The sequence below is a fragment of the Mizuhopecten yessoensis genome, unplaced genomic scaffold (assembly GCF_002113885.1).
Source record: "Mizuhopecten yessoensis strain PY_sf001 unplaced genomic scaffold, ASM211388v2 scaffold5091, whole genome shotgun sequence".
NCBI lineage: Eukaryota > Metazoa > Mollusca > Bivalvia > Pectinida > Pectinidae > Mizuhopecten > Mizuhopecten yessoensis.
In genome coordinates, this window is record NW_018405875.1 from 163,287 (window position 1) to 185,689 (window position 22,403).

General features: G+C 38.0%; 1 protein-coding gene across 4 annotated transcripts in view; it reads left to right on the top strand.

The window, feature by feature from the left end:
* The window catches only part of LOC110450190 (endothelin-converting enzyme homolog), a 58,728-nt gene that overhangs the window by 18,138 nt on the left and 18,187 nt on the right, over nt 1–22,403 (top strand). For 3 of the 4 annotated variants that reach the window (XM_021497503.1, XM_021497506.1, XM_021497504.1), the window contains exons 3-9: nt 11,412–11,554; nt 15,068–15,262; nt 16,786–16,914; nt 17,824–17,997; nt 20,287–20,472; nt 20,816–20,914; nt 21,811–21,935. In XM_021497503.1, coding sequence (XP_021353178.1) covers nt 11,412–11,554; nt 15,068–15,262; nt 16,786–16,914; nt 17,824–17,997; nt 20,287–20,472; nt 20,816–20,914; nt 21,811–21,935 — 1,051 coding nt within the window. Of the gene's footprint in view, nt 1–713; nt 902–7,353; nt 7,683–11,411; nt 11,555–15,067; nt 15,263–16,785; nt 16,915–17,823; nt 17,998–20,286; nt 20,473–20,815; nt 20,915–21,810; nt 21,936–22,403 lie in introns of those variants that run through there. The other variant, XM_021497505.1, reaches the window with a different exon arrangement.

Consider the following 22,403-nt stretch of genomic DNA (forward strand, 5'->3'; position numbering starts at 1 on the left):
AACCTGTTTGGAGACTTAGGAAACCGTGTAAACCAATGTTTAACAGGAGAGGAAAATGCTCAGCCAGACCAGGACTCGAACCTGGGACCATGGAACGCTAGGCAGACGCTGTAACCTATTAGCTACCTTGTCACCAGCGATCAACCCAGTCCAGTGCCATCTCAAATGTATAGAGACTCGGGAATCTATTGCATGGTGATTCAGGAAACCAATGCACAGAGATCTAGACTCAGACTGTAGACTATGGGTACTGAGATGTGTGTGATACTCCAAAGTTCCACTGATACTTCTATATTTAACCTATGATACTTTCCCTGACACTGGAGTAGGCCAACAAACTCCACCATACATAAACCCCTGTAATAATATACACACGGGTTTATACAACATCTTATCAACATTTGAGCAGACACCACTAAATGAAAAGGTACAGTTTGTTGAACCATGACTAGAAGATCAAGACATTTTGATGAAAGTATTGTCAGCTTGCATTTGATTTACAAATGCATTTCATTCACTATGTCCATTAAATGTTATCTTTATAAAGTTAACAAAGTGGTGTAAAATTGTCATCTTAAAGAACTACAACTTAATTAGAGAAAGTCAAGATTTGGTTTATTAAGACCATCTGTAATTTTATGACTACCAGTTTTTGAGTGATAAACAGATTTTAAGCTGACTTAAGTCAGGGTGTAGATTTTAAATGTCATGCACGGTTGGGCACCGAAGCAGAGGTGTATTCTGTGTAGAATAGCCAGCCTGAAGCATTGAAAGGGTAAACAACCACAACCGACCGGCTTTTATAGTGGAAATCAGCACAATTACACCCCTGTATATATATCTGGTGTTGGTGGTGTTTATTAATACAGGAATATAATGGCGGACTCCCGTGATATTTAGGGTAAGTTTGACTGTTTTGTCATCCTGGTGAGTTTCTGTCAGTTTGTCTTCATACATTATGTAGAGGGGACCCTGTACCCTGTTCCACACAAACGTACACAAATCCCTGTCACTTACCAGTAGTTCTGACATGTTGTACCTCATATATCAACATGGCTAGCTGTATCATTTCTATATTGTATATGAATGGTGTAATAAATCTTACTTTCCCTTGTATTATTTATATCAAAGCTTTGTACACGAGGTTATACTGTTTTATAAGTATTTGCCAAAATATTTGAGTTGTAATAGGACGGAATTTATACAGATTTCTATAGAATTCAACTTTAGCAAAACTTTTGTATTGAAATTGTACTGGTTACTATAAATAGCAGATTTTAACTGTCCACGTATGTATAGAATCGTGATGAAATGATCATGTTTTTTAGAATTTAAAATCCTAACAAAAGCCGCGAGGTCATACACAAAAATTAGCTCAGTAAAAACTGGTAAAGAAATTTTCCAGTCTGCTTTGAACTAATTAGCAGACCAGATTATAGAGTGAGTTAATTTACTGATTTATTTATACAGTATATATATCTAGTACCACAAAAACCTTCCCATATGTTGAGCTGAGACCAATACAATATACAATCTGATCTGCTGAGCTAATTATAATTGTGTATGTTAAAAAACACAAAAAATAGAAATTATTGACTCTTGATTCTTGCCAGGTTTCAATATGTTTTTAGATGTTTCCATCTCTTGACTTAAATTCCTCAATGTTTCGGTACTCAATTATCCCAACTCCCCCGGGCCCCCCCCCCCCCATGACTTTAATATTTTAGTCAGAGGTCAAAAAATGTCATACATGCCATAACTTTCCGGTGCAAAATAGTGACATCAGTTATTTATTTTAGTAAGATTTGGTCAAAAAATTCATATTTTTTCTAAATTTGATATTTTTTCTCTGAATAAGTGGGGTATTAACAAGGACCAATCACCTCCATCTGTCCCTGAAACCCGTGCACTGAACTTTTTGCTCTTAACCTCAGTCCTCCTCTGTCTGTTCAACCATTAACTTAATTACTCCTCTTAACAAGTTGATGCATTTCGTTACTTTCTGTAACTTTGTTACCGGTAGTACATCTAGTTACATTTAGTTACAATAGGTTATTTGATCCCTGGGTTTGTGTGTCCTCACTCCTGTGTCGAGAAAAAATTATACCCTCTGCCACTCGATCCTTCATGAGATTCAATCCATGCAAGCTTCGATAATTTTCATATTTTTATGCCGCTGCAATATTTTGGGGGTCATATAAGTGTTTCCTGTATTGGTCCTATAACGTGGAGATTCTGAGTGTTGTGTCCCATCCCGTCCCAATTCACTGTCATATATGCTCTTAAGACTTCATTTCTTAACCATTTCATCCCTATGTAACATTAGTAAACTCTACCACACATTACCTGGGCGAGTCCATTATGGTCTACAGTGGTGAAAGGGTTAACATATTTTAATCAAACTTTATACAAATATCATGTTTTAGAATACCTCCAATTAGCTTGTGTTTCAGAGTTCAAATGTCAAGGCCAAGGTCGACGACATTACTATTTCAAGAAATCTGGGAACCAATTCAGTGACAGCAACTTCATATTTTAGTTCATATTTCAGGAACCAAAGGTCAATGTCAAGGTCAAGGTTACTATCTAATCTATAGAAATTGATCAGAACTGACTCTTAGTTACATAGCAGCGGGTATATGGATATTAATGTAATTGCAGACATTTTCGAGTTTTCCTTAAATATGAATCAACCTGGAGATGTAATTCTGAAATCCAGCCAACACTAAACCACTGTTCCAATAAAGATATACTCACCTCAAATCCAGGACATTTGCTCCATTATCTTGTGATAAGCCACCACTAATCTGGTTGTCCCACTATCCAGCCACCACTAATCTGGTTGTCCCACTATCCAGCCACCACTGATCTGGTTGTCTCACTATCCAGCCACCACTAATCTGGTTGTCCCATTATCCAGCCACCACTAATATGGTTGTCTTAATATCCAGCTACCAATAATCTGGTTGTCCCACTATCCAGCCACCACTAATATGGTTGTCCCACTATCCAGCCACCACTAATCTGGTTGTCCCACTAACCAGCCACCACTGATCTGGTTGTCTCACTATCCAGCCCCCACTAATCTGGTTGTCCCATTATCCAGCCACCACTAATATGGTTGTCTTAATATCCAGCTACAAATAATCTGTTTGTCCCACTATCCAGTCACCACTAATATGGTTGTCTTAATATCCAGCCACCAATAATCTGTTTGTCCCACTATCCAGCCACCACTAATCTGGTTGTCCCACTATCCAGCCACCACTAGCGCCTGGTTGTACATGTACCACTATCCAACCATCACTAATCTGGTTGTCCCACTATCCAGCCACCACTAATATGGTTGTCTTAATATCCAGCTACCAATAATCTGGTTGTCCCACTATCCAGCCACCCCTAATCTGGTTGTCCCACTACCCAGCCACCACTAGCGCCTGGTTGTACATGTCCCACTATCCAACCATCACTAATCTGGTTGTCCCCCTATCCAGCCACCACTAATCTTGTTGTCCCACTATCCAGCCACCACTAATCTAGTTGTCCCACTATCTAATCAGTTTATTTTGAGAGATAATTAACCTTTTCCAAATAGAGCTGTCTCTTTTATCCAGTGGTCTGACAATTCAAAAATGCAATCCAGCCACGGCTGCTGGGAAAGAGGATGACAGTTAATAACATCATCAACTTCTGAGTGTACAGGGTGTTTATAAGTTAGATCACGGTATATATATAGTTTATCTGTAATGGACTTCCTAATAACTGCATCCCACACTCCCAGTAATTTGCTATTTCATACATTATAGTAACTATATACCATTAGTCACCATGTCAGCAGATTTCATTGTAAATATGTAGTGGCAATTGCAGGCATTACTGTTTCTGTACATAATAACTAGCTGTCAATTAGTTGTGGAGCTTGATGGATGAAATCAATACACTGTATAGTAAAGTGTTATATGTTATTATCAGGCAATATTTAGAGGATTTCCCTATTTTTCTGACATTAACTACACTACACTAAACTCTGAGGGGTGAGGTCAGAAATTGGGTCAAATAGACTTGAGTTGCTTTAAATATAATCTTGGAGGTCCAAAACATCTGCTCAGATGTTTTCCCAATTCTAATGATGACATGCTCAGCCCATGGGAATCAAAAGCTATACCATTAACCCTTTCACCCCTAGGTAACTTTAGTAGACTCTACCATACATTTATCTGGATGAGTCCATTTTGGTCCACAGTGGTGAAAGAGTTTTAGGGGCTGACCCTGAGGGGGGTGGCTGAGCTTGTCATTTTATTCAGATGACATTTACTTTCAAACTAACTGAAGGCAGAATTAAACCAAATTGTACTGGTAACATCCTTACAGTGTATATACCAGTAATTTGTGTAGTACTTTATCAGGCGAGTCCCTGACATCGTTTTCAAAAGTCCAATTATGATTAGAGATATAGTAGGTCCCCCAAACATTTGCCCACAGAGTCCAGGACTACAATATCTGAGAACCAAAAATCACTGCCACGGGGTCCAGACCTTATAAGGATGAAGGGGCTCACCCTCTTTGATACTTTATTTCCATACTTAATAATTTTACATAGAATGAATAGCCTCTCCTAATTTTGAAATTGACTAAAAGTTGCTGAAAATGGCCCACTGCTCTCAGATTCCAGGATTTTCATAGGTACATGGTGACCATGCTGTTGATCTATTCTATTCATCATGATTTTGAACTTACAACAGCAAGTAGAACTCCAGGTCATGTGCTTAGGTTATTAACCCTTTCACCACTGTAGACCATAATGGACTCATCCAGATCAATGCATGGTAGAGTCTACTAAAGTTACATAGGGTTGAAAGGGTTAATGTTGAAAATAACAGCAGGAAGTGATTACTAAGGATCAGTACAGAGGTGCTTTCCTACAAACACTAAAATCTTATAGATTAAACTTCAATATATATTAAAGTTTTACTTGTACACCAACCATATACATGTTAAACATGTCTCAATGTTTCAAGACCCCATGCTGACATAACAGGGGAGGGGGCTAGATCTACACCCTACCTGTAACCTATCTGATGCAGTGTGTATACGGTCCCTATCGATAGGCGAAATTTCCAGGGTCGAGTGACATAAATAATATACAATTTCGTCACACCGTTGCACAGGTAAATAATACAAATCACTCACTCAGTCAAAGGGACCAGTCGGTCTGGAAACGTTGTGACACGTACGTTTAATGCTTACAGTGTTTGTGTAGAAAAGTAAAACCTTGATATAACATATTTCCAAACTGATGAATCTAATTGAAGATGTTTAACTTTATTGTCTACAAAAGCAATCATTGTGATTTGGAGATTTTTCAACAATAAGTACTCTGTGTAGAGTAAGTCTTGTGTAACAAACTTCTTCAAGCCTGAACCTTCCTCTGGGACATCAAGTAAACTGAGTACAAAATTAAGTCATCATCGCTAACATTTTATATTTTTATAAGTTTTTAATGCGTGATTTATTTCCCTACTGGAATATAAAAGTCTTTAGTCAAAGGTGAAGATATTTGTTACAAATATGAAAATTTTACTTATTGTCATCATTTTTTGGTTGGCCATATTTCTTGAGACAATTTCATAGTTATATTTACTTTGATGTGCTTTAACTTTATTGATCAAAAGTCAAGGTTAAACTGTTACTAAAAATAGCATTTAGTTATAATGGTTAATTGTTATCTCTTTAAGTAATCTCTTAACAGATTTTCATTAAACTTCATGCATGTTTGTCTTACATATATCTGTCGCAAATTTTAGTATTGTTGCTAGCGGACCAAAGTCAAGGTCTCGGTTACTAAGCATAAAATTATGGAAAATGGCTTGATCACTTGCTAGGCAATTATCATTGCAATATAATTATATGTGAGGCAGTATATAAAAGGGTATGTTTTATTATTTGTGATACCTTTTTCCCATTGCAGTCCCATCACACAACATTGGCCCCAACCTTACAACAGCATGACACTTCCCCACCCCTTCCCCCCTTGTTCCAGAACACACCCTCCAACGTCATTGTAGTCCAATCACACACTCTTTAACCAAACCTACAGCAGCAGCATCCCACTCACCCCCTCACCAGCAATCCCCAAGCCCATCCTCCAGCCCAAACATTCCCTAACCTGAGACCCGTCTGACCCCACACCCTCAGTACCGACCATCCTCCCCTCCCCAGTCCCCAAACCCATCCTCCAGCCCAAACATTCCCTTACCTGATACCTGTCTGACCCCACACCCTCAGTTCCGACCATCCTCCCCTCCCCAGTCCCCAAACCCATCCTCCAGCCCAAACATTCCCTTACCTGATTCCGGTCTGACCCCACACCCTCAGTACCGACCATCCTCCCCTCCCCAGTCCCCAAACCCATCCTCCAGGCCATACATTCCCTAACCTGATTTTTGTCTGACCCCACACCCTCAGTACCGACCATCCTTTCCTTCCCACAGTCCCGAAACCCATCCTCTGGCCCATACATTCCCTTAACTGTTACCAGTCTGACCCCATACCCTCAGTAACGACCATCCGCCCCTTCCACAGTCCCCAAACCCATCCTCCAGCCCATACGTTCCCTAATCTCCCATACCCTCAGTAACGACCATTACACCAGTCCTCTACCTCCGCCCTGTTCCACTAACCCCCTTTGATATTAGTTAGATGTGACTGTGTTTTATACTTTATATATGCTGGTACATTTGTCTACCTGTTTGTCTATCAGTATATGTACATGTGGGCAACAGACCCTAAGTCTGGTAAGCATGATTATGTTAGCCAACTTTGTCTTTTAGTTCTTTTAAACATTTTAAAAGATCGTTTAGGTATAAGTGTTATAATTGAGTCACCTTAAAAAAAGTATAAAAAATGAACAAAAGATATATAAAATAATTAGTAACAAAATTAAAGGTATTTCATAAAATCATTAAAATAAGAATCCTGAATAAAAGTGACCTAATATATTTCTGATTTTCTGGAAATATTGCCAATCAGATAAAACTAATCAATAAAATAATGACTGTCTTACTATATATAAACATGTATGAAATTAAACAACAACTTCATTCCTGAATATTTTTGTCGAAATAAATGTTCCCTACGCTAACACCTGAACTGGTGTCTGTATCAGATGTACCTGACTTTACCTGAACCGGTGTCTATATCAGATGTACCTGACTTTACCTGTACCAGTGTCTGTATCAGATGTACTGGTGTCTGTATCAGATGTATCTGACGTTCACTGATGATGGTGTATTACTTCCTAATGTATATATCGAGGTAAATTAGTTCTACTCTTCACTTTCATGACGGCAACAGCTGTGCTCCGGGACGTCTCTGTATCTTGATACATCAAACTCTGAAGGCGAAAACGGAAAAGTGAACTTAACGATACAGTTTAACAGTAAAATGTCTGCAGCGGAATAATTGGACAGATCAACAGAACAGAACAGTTTGGATGGAGGAAGAATAGTCTTCGAAATTTAACATGAGCGAGACTACGAAGGAAAATGCAAACTTAATACAAGATAAACATGGATTGGATGATGATGCCATGGACATAGACAAGGCTCGGAACAGGATGGTGGCCGAGGGGTACAAATACCACGCCTTGGACGGAAGTTTGTCTGGTTCCGACACCGAAAGTGGTAAGAGACGTGTTCAGTATGACTATAAAACTAATAAATAAAACAAAAGAACTTTATGTGTTTTACAACAATAATGAAACAAGCTATTACAACTTATATTAATCACTCTTGTTGGCCCAGATGTTAGCGCACTGGGGGTCTTAATGTGGGAGGAAACCAGAGTACGCTGAGAACGTGCTCGGTCAGGTGCCCCAATATTTTTTCACGTTTAAAACTGATAAATTGATCACTCTCAGGAAAATATATATCCTGTGTGGGACAAATTTCTGTCCTTGTTGTACTTTGTGACAAATTACCTGTGTCAGACTCTTAACTGTGTCCAAAATGAACCAGTTAGATAGATCTGCAGTGTGGTGAAACTAGTCACATACTACACGTCGATGGCTAACATTATCATTTCTCCCACAACCACTATACGTCGAGGGCTAGGATCATCATTTCTCCCACAACCACTACAGGTTTCTTCACTCCGTATTTATTGCTAGGAGTTGGTTAACATTATCCGTTACCCACTAGTCGGTAACAACCGTTGACTTGTTTTCCTTGGGAAATCTTCTAATTATGACGTCAAGTAACTGCCTTGTGACGTCATCTTCAATTATGATGTCAATAGTTCATGGCCATTGTTTCTCAGATCAGAAACACAAATAATATATTTCCAAGAAAAACAGGGTTTCCAGATATACTATCAGAATGTTGGGAGAGAAAAAGGTTTCCACATGATGGTTAATAATAAATGTTTATCTTAATCTGGTTACGTTTTTTATCCTTAAATTGTAAAAGACACTCGGTACACTTTGTGTCTTTGTACAATTTGAAAGTTAAATAATTGGAGTTAGATAAACATGATAACTAAGCCACTTCCTGTTAAGGAACCTTTATTTCTTCAAAATTTACATGGGCATTCCGAAGACAGCCCACAGACACAATGGTTTTGAAAACATAACCCTGCGACATCAAGGTATGCAGCGTCTCTAGGGTAGCATCATGAACTTTGCTATGCATCTCCATTCCTCACTTGATATATATAAACATTATTTATTTTACAATAATTTCAAAACAAGTTATTATCCCCTCGCAACGAAAGTTCGAGGGGATATATTATTTCGCTTGTACGTACATACGTTACACTCTTTATCATCGCTCCAGTGACTTCATCCTCAACGGAAATTCATGAAACTTTATACAAGTGTTTGGTAGGACAATATCTTGAACAAGTTCGCATTTTGGGTTTCTACGTTGAAGGGCAAGGTCACTTTTACTATTTTTAGAAAAAACACTGTCATCACTCTAGTCACTTCCTTTAACTGAACAGAATTTCATGAAACTTCATAAAAGTGTTTTGTAAGGCAATGTTTTGAACAAGTTCACATTTTGGGTTACAGGTCAAGGTCAAGGTCACTTTTACAATTTTTAGAAAAAAAATTGTCATCGCTCTACCGGCTTCATTCCTCAACAGAACGTTATGAAACTTATGAAGTTTTTGTTTTCAATTTCTACATTCAAGGTCAAGGTCACTGTTACTATATTAAGAAAAGACTTTGTCATCGCTTTAGTCACATCATTTCCTCTTGCATATATGCAAGGTTATTGGTATTACTTGTGATGCCTTGTTTCAATTTATATTATTCACTCTTGTTTCCTCATATGTTAGCACGTGGGGGTCTTATTGGGGGAGGAAACCGAAGTACCCAGAGAAAACCCATGTGGTCAGGCAAGTGACCCCATGATACCTTTTCATGTATGATCGGGGAATCGAATCCAGGCCAGACACTAATGACACTTGATAATGGAACTGTGCATTTAGTTTACCATTAAAACTTCTTTTTATGGTAGGAAAGTGTGGAAGACAAATAATGAATCATCCAGAGTGATGCAGACAATGGAATCTCAAACCTTGGGATATAAGATTGCTGAAAAGTTATAAAAATCTCATGCAAAGCTTCAAACATCTTACCTACAGTTAGACAATTATCTGTCTACATCATTCAAGAATGATAGATTCTACTATTCTAATGTACCCAATTCTGTTAAAAAAATAAAAGGAGACTGACTTATGATTAAGATTAAGGTCTTGTGATTTTATACATAGATAAAATTAAAAAAAACTCAATAGAATGTATATAATAGAATGGCTTCCAGATTGGGTAGGTTTTGTGATCATGACATCCTGTCCATAACTATCAAACAGAGATTCAGTTTTGAGCATGTTCTCGTGAACCAAATCTTTTCTGATATTGTGCCCAAGTGTGTACAATTTCTGACATCGTGTTTACAGGGTTTTATTTACATGTGAATATTTTTTGCCATCCTGTTTTTGCTTTAAAGGATTTCTTCGTGATGAGTGTACATCTGAGTGTGCCATCGTTAAGAACACTTCCTGTTTCTGTTATATTTCACTTGTCCTCCGAGGATAAGCTGGTGAGGAAAACGATATGAGCTTTGGTTTTGACACATGCCAATTGAATTTACACTTAAACCTTAGGCTTCCACTCAAGGATACGTGGAAGTTCAGATTTTTCGACATCTTGTACTAAATATAGGATCTTAAATGACTTTTAATTTATAATGAGATTTTATGAAACGAGTCTTAGGAGTTTTTATTTTTGCGAACCTTGGCAAGCAAAAATTAAAACTTTGACAATTAAGTTTCATAAAAGCTCATATGAAATGAAAACAAATTTAAGATACTTTTTATCACATAACTCAGAAAACTTACATTTTGACAAGTTTTAAAGCCAAAATGTAGAGGGCTTAATCAAACAGAGACAGCCATTTTGTTGCGCCATTCACAATTTATGATGTCACAATCAATTTCTGACTTCATGGCACAGCCAATGAAAAGCGCTCCAGGGTATATTGCACTTTAAGTGACATATGTAAACATATTACACGGGCGAATTCACTGGAACACAGGCCGTTTATGTGATGAGATCCTATATCTGACATTTTTAACCTTGTATTACCTGACATACAAGACAATCCATGACTGGTTATGTTGAAGTAAATCCGGTCAGCAGCTCACATTATTTAGCAAGGTCTACACTATGAGGACTACAGTATCTTTAAAGTCTATATCTGCTTCTGTTTCTTAATATTTTTCGGGTAAAGTGATAGAACAGTTATAGCCACTTGATTGAAAATGCTAAGATTGCTTTAAAAACAAATACTGATAAAGTGTTTTATCACATAATTATATAATGTACTGTGTTATCCTGTGAATATATATACTCATGTCATATTTTTTGGCATATTAACCCATGTAATATGACCTATCAGCCCTGTGATTGGTCGTAAATTTTAAATGTGTCAATCGTGATGTCATGCCTAGGACAAGTACATGACGTCACAGACTTATGCACTGGAGTCAAAATGGCAGCTTTTTACATTTCACGGTTGCATGAAAATTGTCGTTTTACACGAATAAATGCTACAAATCTTGATTTTGTGATATAAAGGATCATATGAAATTGATGAAACTCATCGGATTTTTAAAAAAAAATCTCATATAAAATGGAAACTCATGCAAGAACCTATTTATATGTTATATCAAAGCTATATGGAAAAAGTTAAAGTTTAAAAACCAAGTTGATCATATATATATAATGACCATAATGTGGTAACTATTTAGTTTTGTATGACTTTTGTCCTTTGACCTTTTCAAGAGAGTCAGAAAGTCTTTTATTAATACCAAATTGGATTTTTTTTATTTGACCTTTGACCTTACAGACACAGTGAAGAAAAGGTATGGGGAATGGAAACAGAAACAGCGACAGTTCGTCTGTTGCCTCGTCTGCTCTATCGTCCTAATCGCTATTCTGGCGAGTGTTGTCATCTGGCAGTACCAGAATCGTTACCGAGTAAACGCACAGGTATATATAACTGTTATATGTTCACTTGTACAACTCAGGGTGTGTAGTGTACCAAGGAAACACACAGGTATGTATAACTGTTATACCTTCACTTATACAGCTCAGGGTGTGTAGTGTACTGAGGAAACACACAGGTATGTATAACTGTTATATGTACACTTGTACAACTCAGGGTGTGTAGTGTACTGAGGAAACACACAGGTATGTATATAACTGTTATATTTACACTTGAACAACTCGGGGTGTGTAGTGTACCAAGGAAACACACAGGTATGCATACTGTTATACGCTCACTTATACAGCTCAGGGTGTGTAGTGTGCCAAGGAAACACACAGGTATGTATATAACTGTTATACGCTCACTTGAACAACTCGGGGTGTGTAGTGTACCAAGGAAACACACAGGTATGTATATAACTGTTATACCTTCACTTATACAGCTCAGGATGTGTATAGTGTACCAAGAAAACACACAGGTATGTATATAACTGTTATACATTCACTTATACAGCTCAGGGTGTGTAGTGTACCAAGGAAACACACAGGTATATATAACTGTTATACATTCACTTATACAGCTCAGGGCGTGTAATGTACCAAGGAAACACACAGGTATGCATATAATTTTATACATTCACTTATACAACTCGGGGTGAGTAGTGTACCAAGGAAACACACAGGTATGTATAACTGATATATGTACACTTGTACAACTCAGGGTCTGTAGTGCACCGAGGAAACACACAGGTATATATAACTGTTATACATTCACTTGTACAACTCGGGCTGTGTAGTGTACTGAGGAAACACACAGGTATGACAGGGTGTGAACTGTTACTTACTTGTACAAATTCAAGTTGTGCATTGCCATTTATTCACTTTTAAATTTAAAATATCTAAAGTCGTTAATTTACCTGTAAAGTAAGATTTGTATCATTGTTAATTCACCTTTCACCTCTAATTAAGATTTTTATCATCATTCATTCACCTATACATTTTTCATGAGAATTGAGATTATTCACCTTATTTACCTGTTCAATTGAAGCTTGTATGTTAAGTTAATAATTAACCTATAAAGTCAAGTTCATGGTTATCAAATTACCTGTACAAATTTAGGTATGCATATCTGATATAGTAAGGAGCTCAGTTCGTTGTTTAGCTACAAGTTTCTGATGTTTATTTTGTCATTTCTGGTTGCCAGTCTATATTCCTGCATATTTATCCCTTAAGTCACATTTGAACCTTACCAACAATGACTGGGCAAGTCCAGTTTGAAATTGTAGGGGTGAATGGTTTAAGTTATGAGTATACACCTGCAGATGATCAGGTCTATTAGACAACAGCTGTATCAGAAGTCAGCTGTTTACCTGTAAATGTTGCGGTGTACTACCAGTATAGTAATTAAAGAATTCAGACGTTTACCTGTTACTTTCAGGTGTATATAACTTTTAGTATATAATGCGTGTGATAGAACTGAGTTGTACCATTAGTTATTTCTTATAAAAAATAATAACCATTATATCCATGCATCATTGGTAAAGTAACAATTTATTTCCATTGCTAAGTGAGGTCTGACACGACACCATTAGTCAATAATCTATAAATATAGCTAGTTCGACTACAGGTACATGTGTACCCCAAATGTTGCCAAGTAAAAGACAATGGGAAAGGTATACCCAAGCTATTGTCCAGTACACTACACAAGGAGGGGTACCCAAATTGTTTCTAGTGAAATAGACAATAGGAATCTGAGTAAAGTACCCAAAACCTTGTCTAGTATACTATACAATGGGGAAGGTTAGAATACATAAGTTGTTGTCAAGTATACTAAACAACAGGGAAGGGAGTACCTAAAACCTTGTCCAGTATACTAGACAACAGGGAAGGGAGTACCCAAAACCTTGCCCAGTATACTAGACAACAGGGAAGGGAGTACCCCAAACCTTTTCCAGTATACTAGACAATGGGGAAGGTTAGAATACATAAGTTGTTGTCAAGTATACTAAACAACAGGGAAGGGAGTACCCAAAACCTTGTCCAGTATACTAGACAATAGGGAAGGGAGTACCCCAAAACCTTGTCCAGTATACTAGACAATAGGGAAGGGAACACCCCAAACCTTGTCCAAAAAATACTAGACAACAGGGAAGGGAGTACCCAAAACCTTGTCCATTATACTAGACAACAGGGAAGGGAGTACCCAAATTATTGACCAGTATATTAGACAACAGGGAAGAGAGTACCCAAAACCTTGACCAGTATACTAGACAACATGGAAGGGAGTACCCAAAACCTTGACCAGTATACTAGACAACAGGGAAAGCAGTACCCAAAACCTTGCCCAGTATACTAGACAACAGGGAAGGGAGTACCCAAAACCTTGCTCAGTATACTAGACAACAGGGAAGGGAGTACCCAAAACCTTTTCCAGTATACTGGACAACAGGGAAGGGAGTACCCAAAACCTTTTCCAGTATACTAGACAACAGGGAAGGGAGTACCCAAAACCTTGCTCAGTATACTAGACAACAGGGAAGGAAGTACCAACAACCTTAACCAGTATACTAGACAACAGGGAAGGGAGTACCCAAAACCTTTCCAATATGGTAGACAACAGGGAAAGCAGTATACTAGAAAACCCTGAAGGGAGTACCCAAAACCTTGTCCAGTATACTAGACGTACCCAAAACCTTTCCAATATGGTAGACAACAGGGAAAGCAGTATGCTAGAAATCCCTGAAGGGAGTACCCAAATCCGTGTCCAGTATACTAGACGTACCCAAAACCTTTCGAATATGGTAGACAACAGGCAAAGCAGTATGCTAGAAAACACTGAAGGGAGTACCCGAAACCTTGCTCAGTATACTAGACAATAAGGAAGGGTGTACCCAAATTATTGACCAGTATATTAGACAACAGGGAAGGGAGTACCCCAAACCTTGTCCAGGGTACTAAACAACAGGGAAGGGAGTCCCCAAAACCTTGTCCAGTATCCTAGACAACAGGGAAGGAAGTACCAACAACCTTAACCAGAATACTAGACAACAGGGAAGGGAGTACCCCAAACCTTGTCCAGTGTACTAGACAACAGGGAAGGGAGTACCCAAAATATTGACCAGTATACTAGACAACAGGGAAGGGAGTACCCAAAACCTTGTCCAGTGTACTAGACAACAGGGAAGGGAGTACCCAAAACCTGGTCCAGTATACTAGACAACAGGGAAGGGAGTATCCAAAACCTTTTCCAGTATACTAGTCAACAGGGAAGGGAGTACCCAAAACCTTGTCCAGTATACTAGACAATAAGGAAGGGTGTACCCAAATTATTGACCAGGATACTAGGCAACAGGAAAGCTAATTAGCTAATACTTAAAACCTTGTCCTGTACACTGTAGACAATATTTTTTAGACTTGTAGCAAATTTTCTAATCAAGAAAATACCTCCATGGGTTGATCTATAGCTTTCACTGTGGTATCTGCTGTAGTGTATTATTGCTACTATTTGCACTGCAGCTTTGTGACTCTCAGACCTGTGTGAAGACGAGCGCCTACATCCTCCAGAAAATGGATACTTCAGTTGATCCGTGTAGTGACTTCTACAGCTACACCTGTGGTAACTGGGTAAAGACGACAGTAATCCCCGAAACTGAGCCAAAGTACGGCACATTCCAGGTCATTCAGGATCAGATCACTAACGACCTTAAAAAGGTGAGGATCCTATGATACATGTAATCCATTTTCAAATGTGAAATCAGGTAAAATTGATTTTGTGACAAAAACTACGAAAAATACGTAAGTCAGGACAAGGTGAAATAATTCCTATAGGGTGGGTCACATGACATGTAATCCTAGTTGAGGTCAAGCAAGCTTTGTACTTAATGTCAAATAACCTGTATAAATCTAGGTAAGGTGAAATGACTTTTGTTAGCTTAATTGTAGTTGAGCAAGGTCAAATGGCCATTTTGATTATCTTTGTACTGTATAGTTGTTTAATTAAGCGGTTGTAGAATTTCACGATTTTATTTTCCAAACTTACTCGCGGGGGTTTATCTTTGAGAATCACAAGTTCTATAAGTCTTTTTCTGAGTACCTCGCAAATAGTTCCAAGTGCTTATTAAATTAGATTGTTTCGGTCTATGGTAGACTTAGCAGCCATAACACAGTACAGCCATCACTGAAATGTGAAACCTGGAGGTTCTAGACACGATCTGAAAATTTCACAAGGTTCGCTAATTTTAATGCATTCATGAAATAAGTGAAATCAAAACCCTCTTGAATATTATTCATTTATTGCCTTTGGCTGAGGTTGATACCTGGATTTATGAACAAATTGATAAATCCAGGTATGGCAAAAGTTTAAGGCTATGCTTATTTTATTATTTTCAAAACAGTAATGTAAGCAAATGCAATCTGAAAAAAAAAAAAAAAAAAAAGCCACGGAAGCAGGGCCGTGTGTTCGTTTGGAGACACAACGTAATTCTATTTTTAGAAACACTCAGTCTTTCAACAAAAATAATGCACTCCAAGTCAATATCGTTTATTATCGATGACGTGATGCACTTCTGGCCAATCACTTGTCGGTAATAATATGAAAAAATAATAATAGCACTTACTATATGGTTAATGATGTCAATCAACCTTTGTCTTAGTGTTGGAGGTCTAATGACCTCTATAATTCTAGGTAAGGTCAAGTGACCTTATGTAAGCTTAGTTAAGGTCAGATGACCTTTATAAGACTAGTTGAGGTGAGTCAATCTTCAGTAATGAAGTCTAAATACCTGAGGTCATATAATATTCTTTAAATCTAGTTCATTTTAGCGACCTTTGTAAGTTACGGAAGGTCAAATGACATAAATCAATCTGACAAGGGCAAGTACAAAATGTATGAATAGCTTTGTACTCATCAAGGACGAATGTGTATTGTTTCCTTATTAATGTTATCACTGTAGCTTAAATAAATTTGACTAACAGAAAAGGCTTTGTAGGGCATTGGAGCTTAAATAGTCTAGGTACAATTATCTTCACTAGCCAAGTGTTGGTTTCGTATACACACGAGTGTTTACGAAGCGAACACTTGGCTAGCGAAGAAGTGGTACAATATACATCAGATGATTTTATGGTAAAAATTGACAACTGCTTTATTTGAAACAGGAACAAGCAGATATTGCTGTTCTTGATTAAGAGATATGATATTTGTGGTTTGTACTTACACTTTTGATTGACATTTTCAGTTATTTCAATCTGACAGTGTCATGTACAAGGGACATAACTCTACAGCAATCCAGAAGATGAAAACGTATTACAATACTTGTATGGATACGGACAAAATAGACAAACTGGACATCCAGCCTGTTATAGAAGTAAGTCACTGAGGTCATAGGTCATCTTCTTATAGATATATGTAACTGAGGTCGTAGGACAATGTCTTATAGATATTGTCACTGAGTTCATAGGTCAACTTCTTATACATGTAGAAGTAAGTCACTGTGGTCGTAGGTCAGCTTCTTTTAGATGTATGTAGCTGAGTTCATAGGTCAACTTCTTATACATGTAGAAGTAAGTCACTGTGGTCGTAGGTCAACTTCTTATAGATGTATGTCGCTGAGTTCATAGGTCAACTTCTTATACATGTAGAAGTAAGTCACTGTGGTCGTAGGTCAGCTTCTTATAAATGTATGTCACTGAGGTCGTAGGTCAGCTTCTTATAAGTATATGTTACTGAGGTTGTAGGTCAGCTTCTTATACATGTAGAAGAAAGTAACTGAGGTCATAGGTCATCTTCTTATAGATGTATGTCGCTGAGTTCATAGGTCAACTTATTATACATGTAAAAGTAAGTAACAGAGGTTGTAGGTCAATTAAATATAACTTCCTATAGTTATATGTCACTGAAGACATCATGGTCAACCTCTTATCAGTTTAAAGCTGACATATGGTTACTTCTTATAGATGTAAGTCATGATGTCATAGGTCAACTGTAGACATAATTAACAAGGTCATAGGTCAGCTTTGTAGTAATGCTAGTCACTGCAGAGATCATACAGAAGAGACAATATCTGTTTTTTTGTTTTCAAGAAAACATAAAAGATTGAGACACTCTTTGACATTATTTGCGACAATGAACAGTCATTAGGAAAGGAAGAATATGATTGGTTCGTTCAAAATAAATATTACGACATCTTTAACAAGTAATTCATCAGCTTCTGCTGTCATAAACAATGTTTATATTTTCACTGAAATTTCAGGTTTTAATTTTTTTCTTGTTTTAGGTAATTAACAGTTTTGGGTCATGGACCCTAAGTAACACATCCAAACCCTGGGATGAAAACAACTGGAACTTCATGGATGCATTTGTCAAAATTGCTAAGACAGGATTAAACGACCCGCTACTGGGAATCGGTGTCAGTAATGATGACCGCAACAACAGTGTGAACATCATAAATGTATGTTATAAACTGTCACCCTCATAGCTGTACGTTACAAACTGTCACCCTCATAGCTGTACATTATAAACTGTCGCCCTCATAGCTGTATGTTATAAACTGTCACCCTCATTGCTGTACATTATAAACTGTCACCCTCATAGCTGTATGGTAACTGTCAACCTCATAGCTGTATGGTTCCTGTCACCCTCATAGATGTATGTTATAGACTGTCACCCTCATAGCTGTACGTTATAAACTGTCACCCTCATAGCTGTATGTTATAAACTGTCGCCCTCATAGCTGTATGTTATAAACTGTCACCCTCATTGCTGTACATTATAAACTGTCACCCTCATAGCTGTATGGTTACTGTCACCCTCATAGCTGTATGTTATAGACTGTCACCCTCATAGCTGTACATTATAAACTGTCAGCCTCATAGCTGTATGTTATAAACTGTCACCCTCATTGCTGTACATTATAAACTGTCACCCTCATAGCTGTATGGTAATTGACACCCTCATAGATGTATGTTATAAAATGTCACCCTCATAGCTGTATGTTTACTGTCACCCTCATAGCTGTATGTTAACTTTCACCCTCATAGCTGTATGGTAATTGACACCCTCATAGATGTATGTTATAGACTGTCACCCTCATTGCTGTACATTACAAACTGTCAGCCTCATAGCTGTATGGTAACTGTCAACCTCATAGCTGTATGGTAACTGTCACCCTCATAGCTGTATGGTAATTGTCACCCTCATAGATGTATGTTATAAACTGTCACCCTCATAGCTGTATGGTAACTGTCACCATAATAGCTGTATGGTAACTGTCACCCTCATAGATGTATGTTATAAAATGTCACCCTCATAGCTGTATGTTATAAACTGTCACCTTCATAACTGTATGGTAACTGTCACCCTCATAGCTGTATAGTAAATGTCACCCTCATAGCTGTATGTTATAAACTGTCACCCTCATAGCTGTATGGTAAATGTCAACCTCATAGCTGTATGGTAACTGTCACCCTCATAGCTGTATGGTAACTGTCACCCTCATAGCTATATAGTAAATGTCACCCTCATAGCTGTATGGTAACTGTCACCCTCATAGCTGTATAGTAAATGTCACCATCATAGCTGTATGTTATAAATTGTCACCCTCATAGCTGTATGGTAACTGTCACCCTCATAGCTGTATAGTAAATGTCACCCTCATAGCTGTATGTTATAAACTGTCACCCTCATAGCTGTATGGTAAAGCACAGGCCAGGCAAACCCCGGTCAATCATCCAATTACCTGTTCTGTTACCCGAGAATCTACCCGAGAGTCAGGCCTCATTTTTGACACATTTACATTGTAAGACTGTTCAGATGTAAAACTGGACATAACTTGATTGTACACCCAATTGTTCCAAACTACACGTGTGGACATCATCGCACGACTGTGGGCACAATGTGCGGGCGATGTGCGCACGATATATAAATAGTTACATAGATTTTGTTTATTTTCAAGGTTGAAGGGGCCGAATGATGTCAAAACATTTTAACATCTGATTATCCAAGAGGCCTATCGTAGCAAACAGTAGATAAAATGTTACTTATCCTGGCCTTAAAAGGTTAAATTATTTGAAGATTTTAAGATATTTGACCTTTTTGACGTTAACACGTGATTGTCAACATCATAGCTATATGTTGCATAGTCAACACTTGTTCTGTTATACAGTATACATTAAACAGAAGTCACCTCTATCTTTGTGACACAAAGTTATGAGAATTGCTATGTTGTGAGGGCATCCCTATATACCTGTTACTAAATAAGTTTAAGTCTGATAACATTAAGCACATAAACATTTTTGTATATCATCCTCTTACCTTATAAAGCATTTATGGTGCATAGCTCTAGGTCAAAGGTCAAAAAGGTGCAAAATTTTCAAGGACACCTGGCAATTGATGGGACGCAAACTTTAAACTTTTGACGACATCTTGATGAAACGTTAGCGATATCTGCATCACTCACATGTGTGCTGCAAGGTATTCCTGTTGGTTAACCCTGCATTCATATATAGGTCAAAGGTCAAATATCCATATTGGGTTATAAGGGGTATGCATATTGGGTAATAAGGGGAGACAACTTTGTTCACAAACCCAAATCTTAAGTTTTAGTAATATTTCTGTAGATAAATATTTACTTTTACACGACTTTTAGATAATCACTCTTTAAATAATGGTTGCCACTTAATGTAGATTAACAAAAAAATAACTGACTTGTAAGCTAAAGGCCCATAACTCTTGTCTTCAGATTGGACAGAGTGGTCTCACTCTGGGCTCTTGTGAACAGTACTACACCAACAGTTCTAAGTACCAGGCCCTGAAGGACGCGTACATCGACTACGGAACCAGGTGGACAGTTTATCTGGGAGCTGAGGAAACGGAAGCCAAGGCCAAGATTGAAGCAATTTACAACTTCGAGCAACAGTTAGCATTAGTAAGTTAACTATATGTTGTTTCATCCTTAATTTAATACCGTAAAAAGAAACCGGAATACTCGGAAAACCCACATGGTTGGGCTAGAAATCTGATACCTTTCCTCATCTGAATTGGGAAATGAACCCTGGCTGTCTTTGTGAAAGGTGAGTGGGCTATCCACTGCACCACGTGACCACCTAATGCAGTATTTTCAAGTTCTATTATTAGCTTTGAAGAGGGTAAAATAAATCATTGAATACCATATACCTGTGATTTCGGACCGGTGGATAAAGACCTAGATGATTTTCTCATTTACATGTGTGGTTGCTGTCATGTCATGTATGATGTATATTTTGTTGCAGATTTTCAGAACCAAGGAAGAGTTACAAGACCCAGAGAAAATCTACAACAAAATGTCTATCAAGGAGCTTCAGGACAACTACTTAGGGCCAACATCAATGGTAGGTCAGGATTCCCTGAGGAACGTTATATTAACTCTTAACCACAGAACAATCAAGAATAATTAGTATATATTTAAATGTTTACATTGGACTCATGATTTGGAGGAATGGTAGTCTAGTGGTAGGACGCTGGGCTCGTGACGGAAGGGTTGCGGGTTGGATCACGTCACGGCACTATGTTGTATCTTCAAGCAAGATACTTTACTCCGCTTGTTCCAGTCTACTCAGCTGTAGATGAGTATGTGGTTGGGCAGTGCTAGAATTGTAGAATGCTAGCTTTGAGTGCCGAAATGACAGCACCGGTTGTATGCTCCCCAGGGAGTTGAGAAAGATATTGACTGGTTGCAAAGGCCCTATAACCACAGATAATAATTTGTGAACTGCTTTGAGATGACTTTCGAACTAGGTTGTGATAAAGCGGTATATAAGAACCTCAAAATATTATTATTATGATTAAGGGAATTTTAAATCCAATGAGTTGGGGATAAGAAACCCTATAATGGTTGTGGGGGAAAACAGATTTTATATGCGGCCATCTAGCTTGGATCCCATGAGTATGTGATTTAAATCTCCTCATCAATCACCCTACACTTCAATTTTACAAATCTTGACCATGGAAATCATTATCACAGTTTAAAGATGTCCTAGGCTGAGGATGATCTTAAGGTTTTAAACATAATTTCGTACATTTGAACAGGAAAATTAGACAAATTAAGTCAGTGAAATTTAAGTTCAACTCCAAGTTTTAGTGGAATTCATCTATAGCAAATATTTGTTTAAAATCTATATAATATTATCATTCTTGCATAAAAATTAATTATTTCATACAAGGCAGTAGTGATTACTTCCCCTGATTGATTACTTCCCCTGATTGATTACCTCCTTTTTCCTTACAGATACACATACATGACTATATCAATGGAATATTTGGACGAGTGATCCCAGAGGACACACAGATCCTGGTGTACACACCGAGGTATCTCAAAGACCTCACCGCTCTCCTGGCCAGGACTCCTAAGAGGTAAACCTTTTAACATTAAAAGAAAAACATCAGACAGAGTATATCCTGGACCTATCACAATTAAAATCCATTATGGCTTAATGGGATAGCCCAGGGTCATTACTAAGCCAGGGGAAATGTGGTAGACAGGAACAGCAAGGGAGGAAACTCTTAAAAGATCCTTCCACAACAGTAAGGACCAGTTCAGACACAACTTTTTCTCACTGCAAGTAGTTCATATATATGGAACAACCTACCCGAGGGTGTAGTGACGGCACCAAACATAAACTCCCAACCAAAGGGCGTAGTGACGGCAGCAAACATAAACAACCTACCCGAGGGCGTAGTGACGGCACCAAACATAAACAACCTACCGGAGGGCGTAGTGATGGCACCAAACAAAATCCCAACCCAAGAGGGTAGTGACGGCACCAAACATAAACAACCTACCCAGGGGTGTAGTGACGGCACCAAACATAAACAACCTAC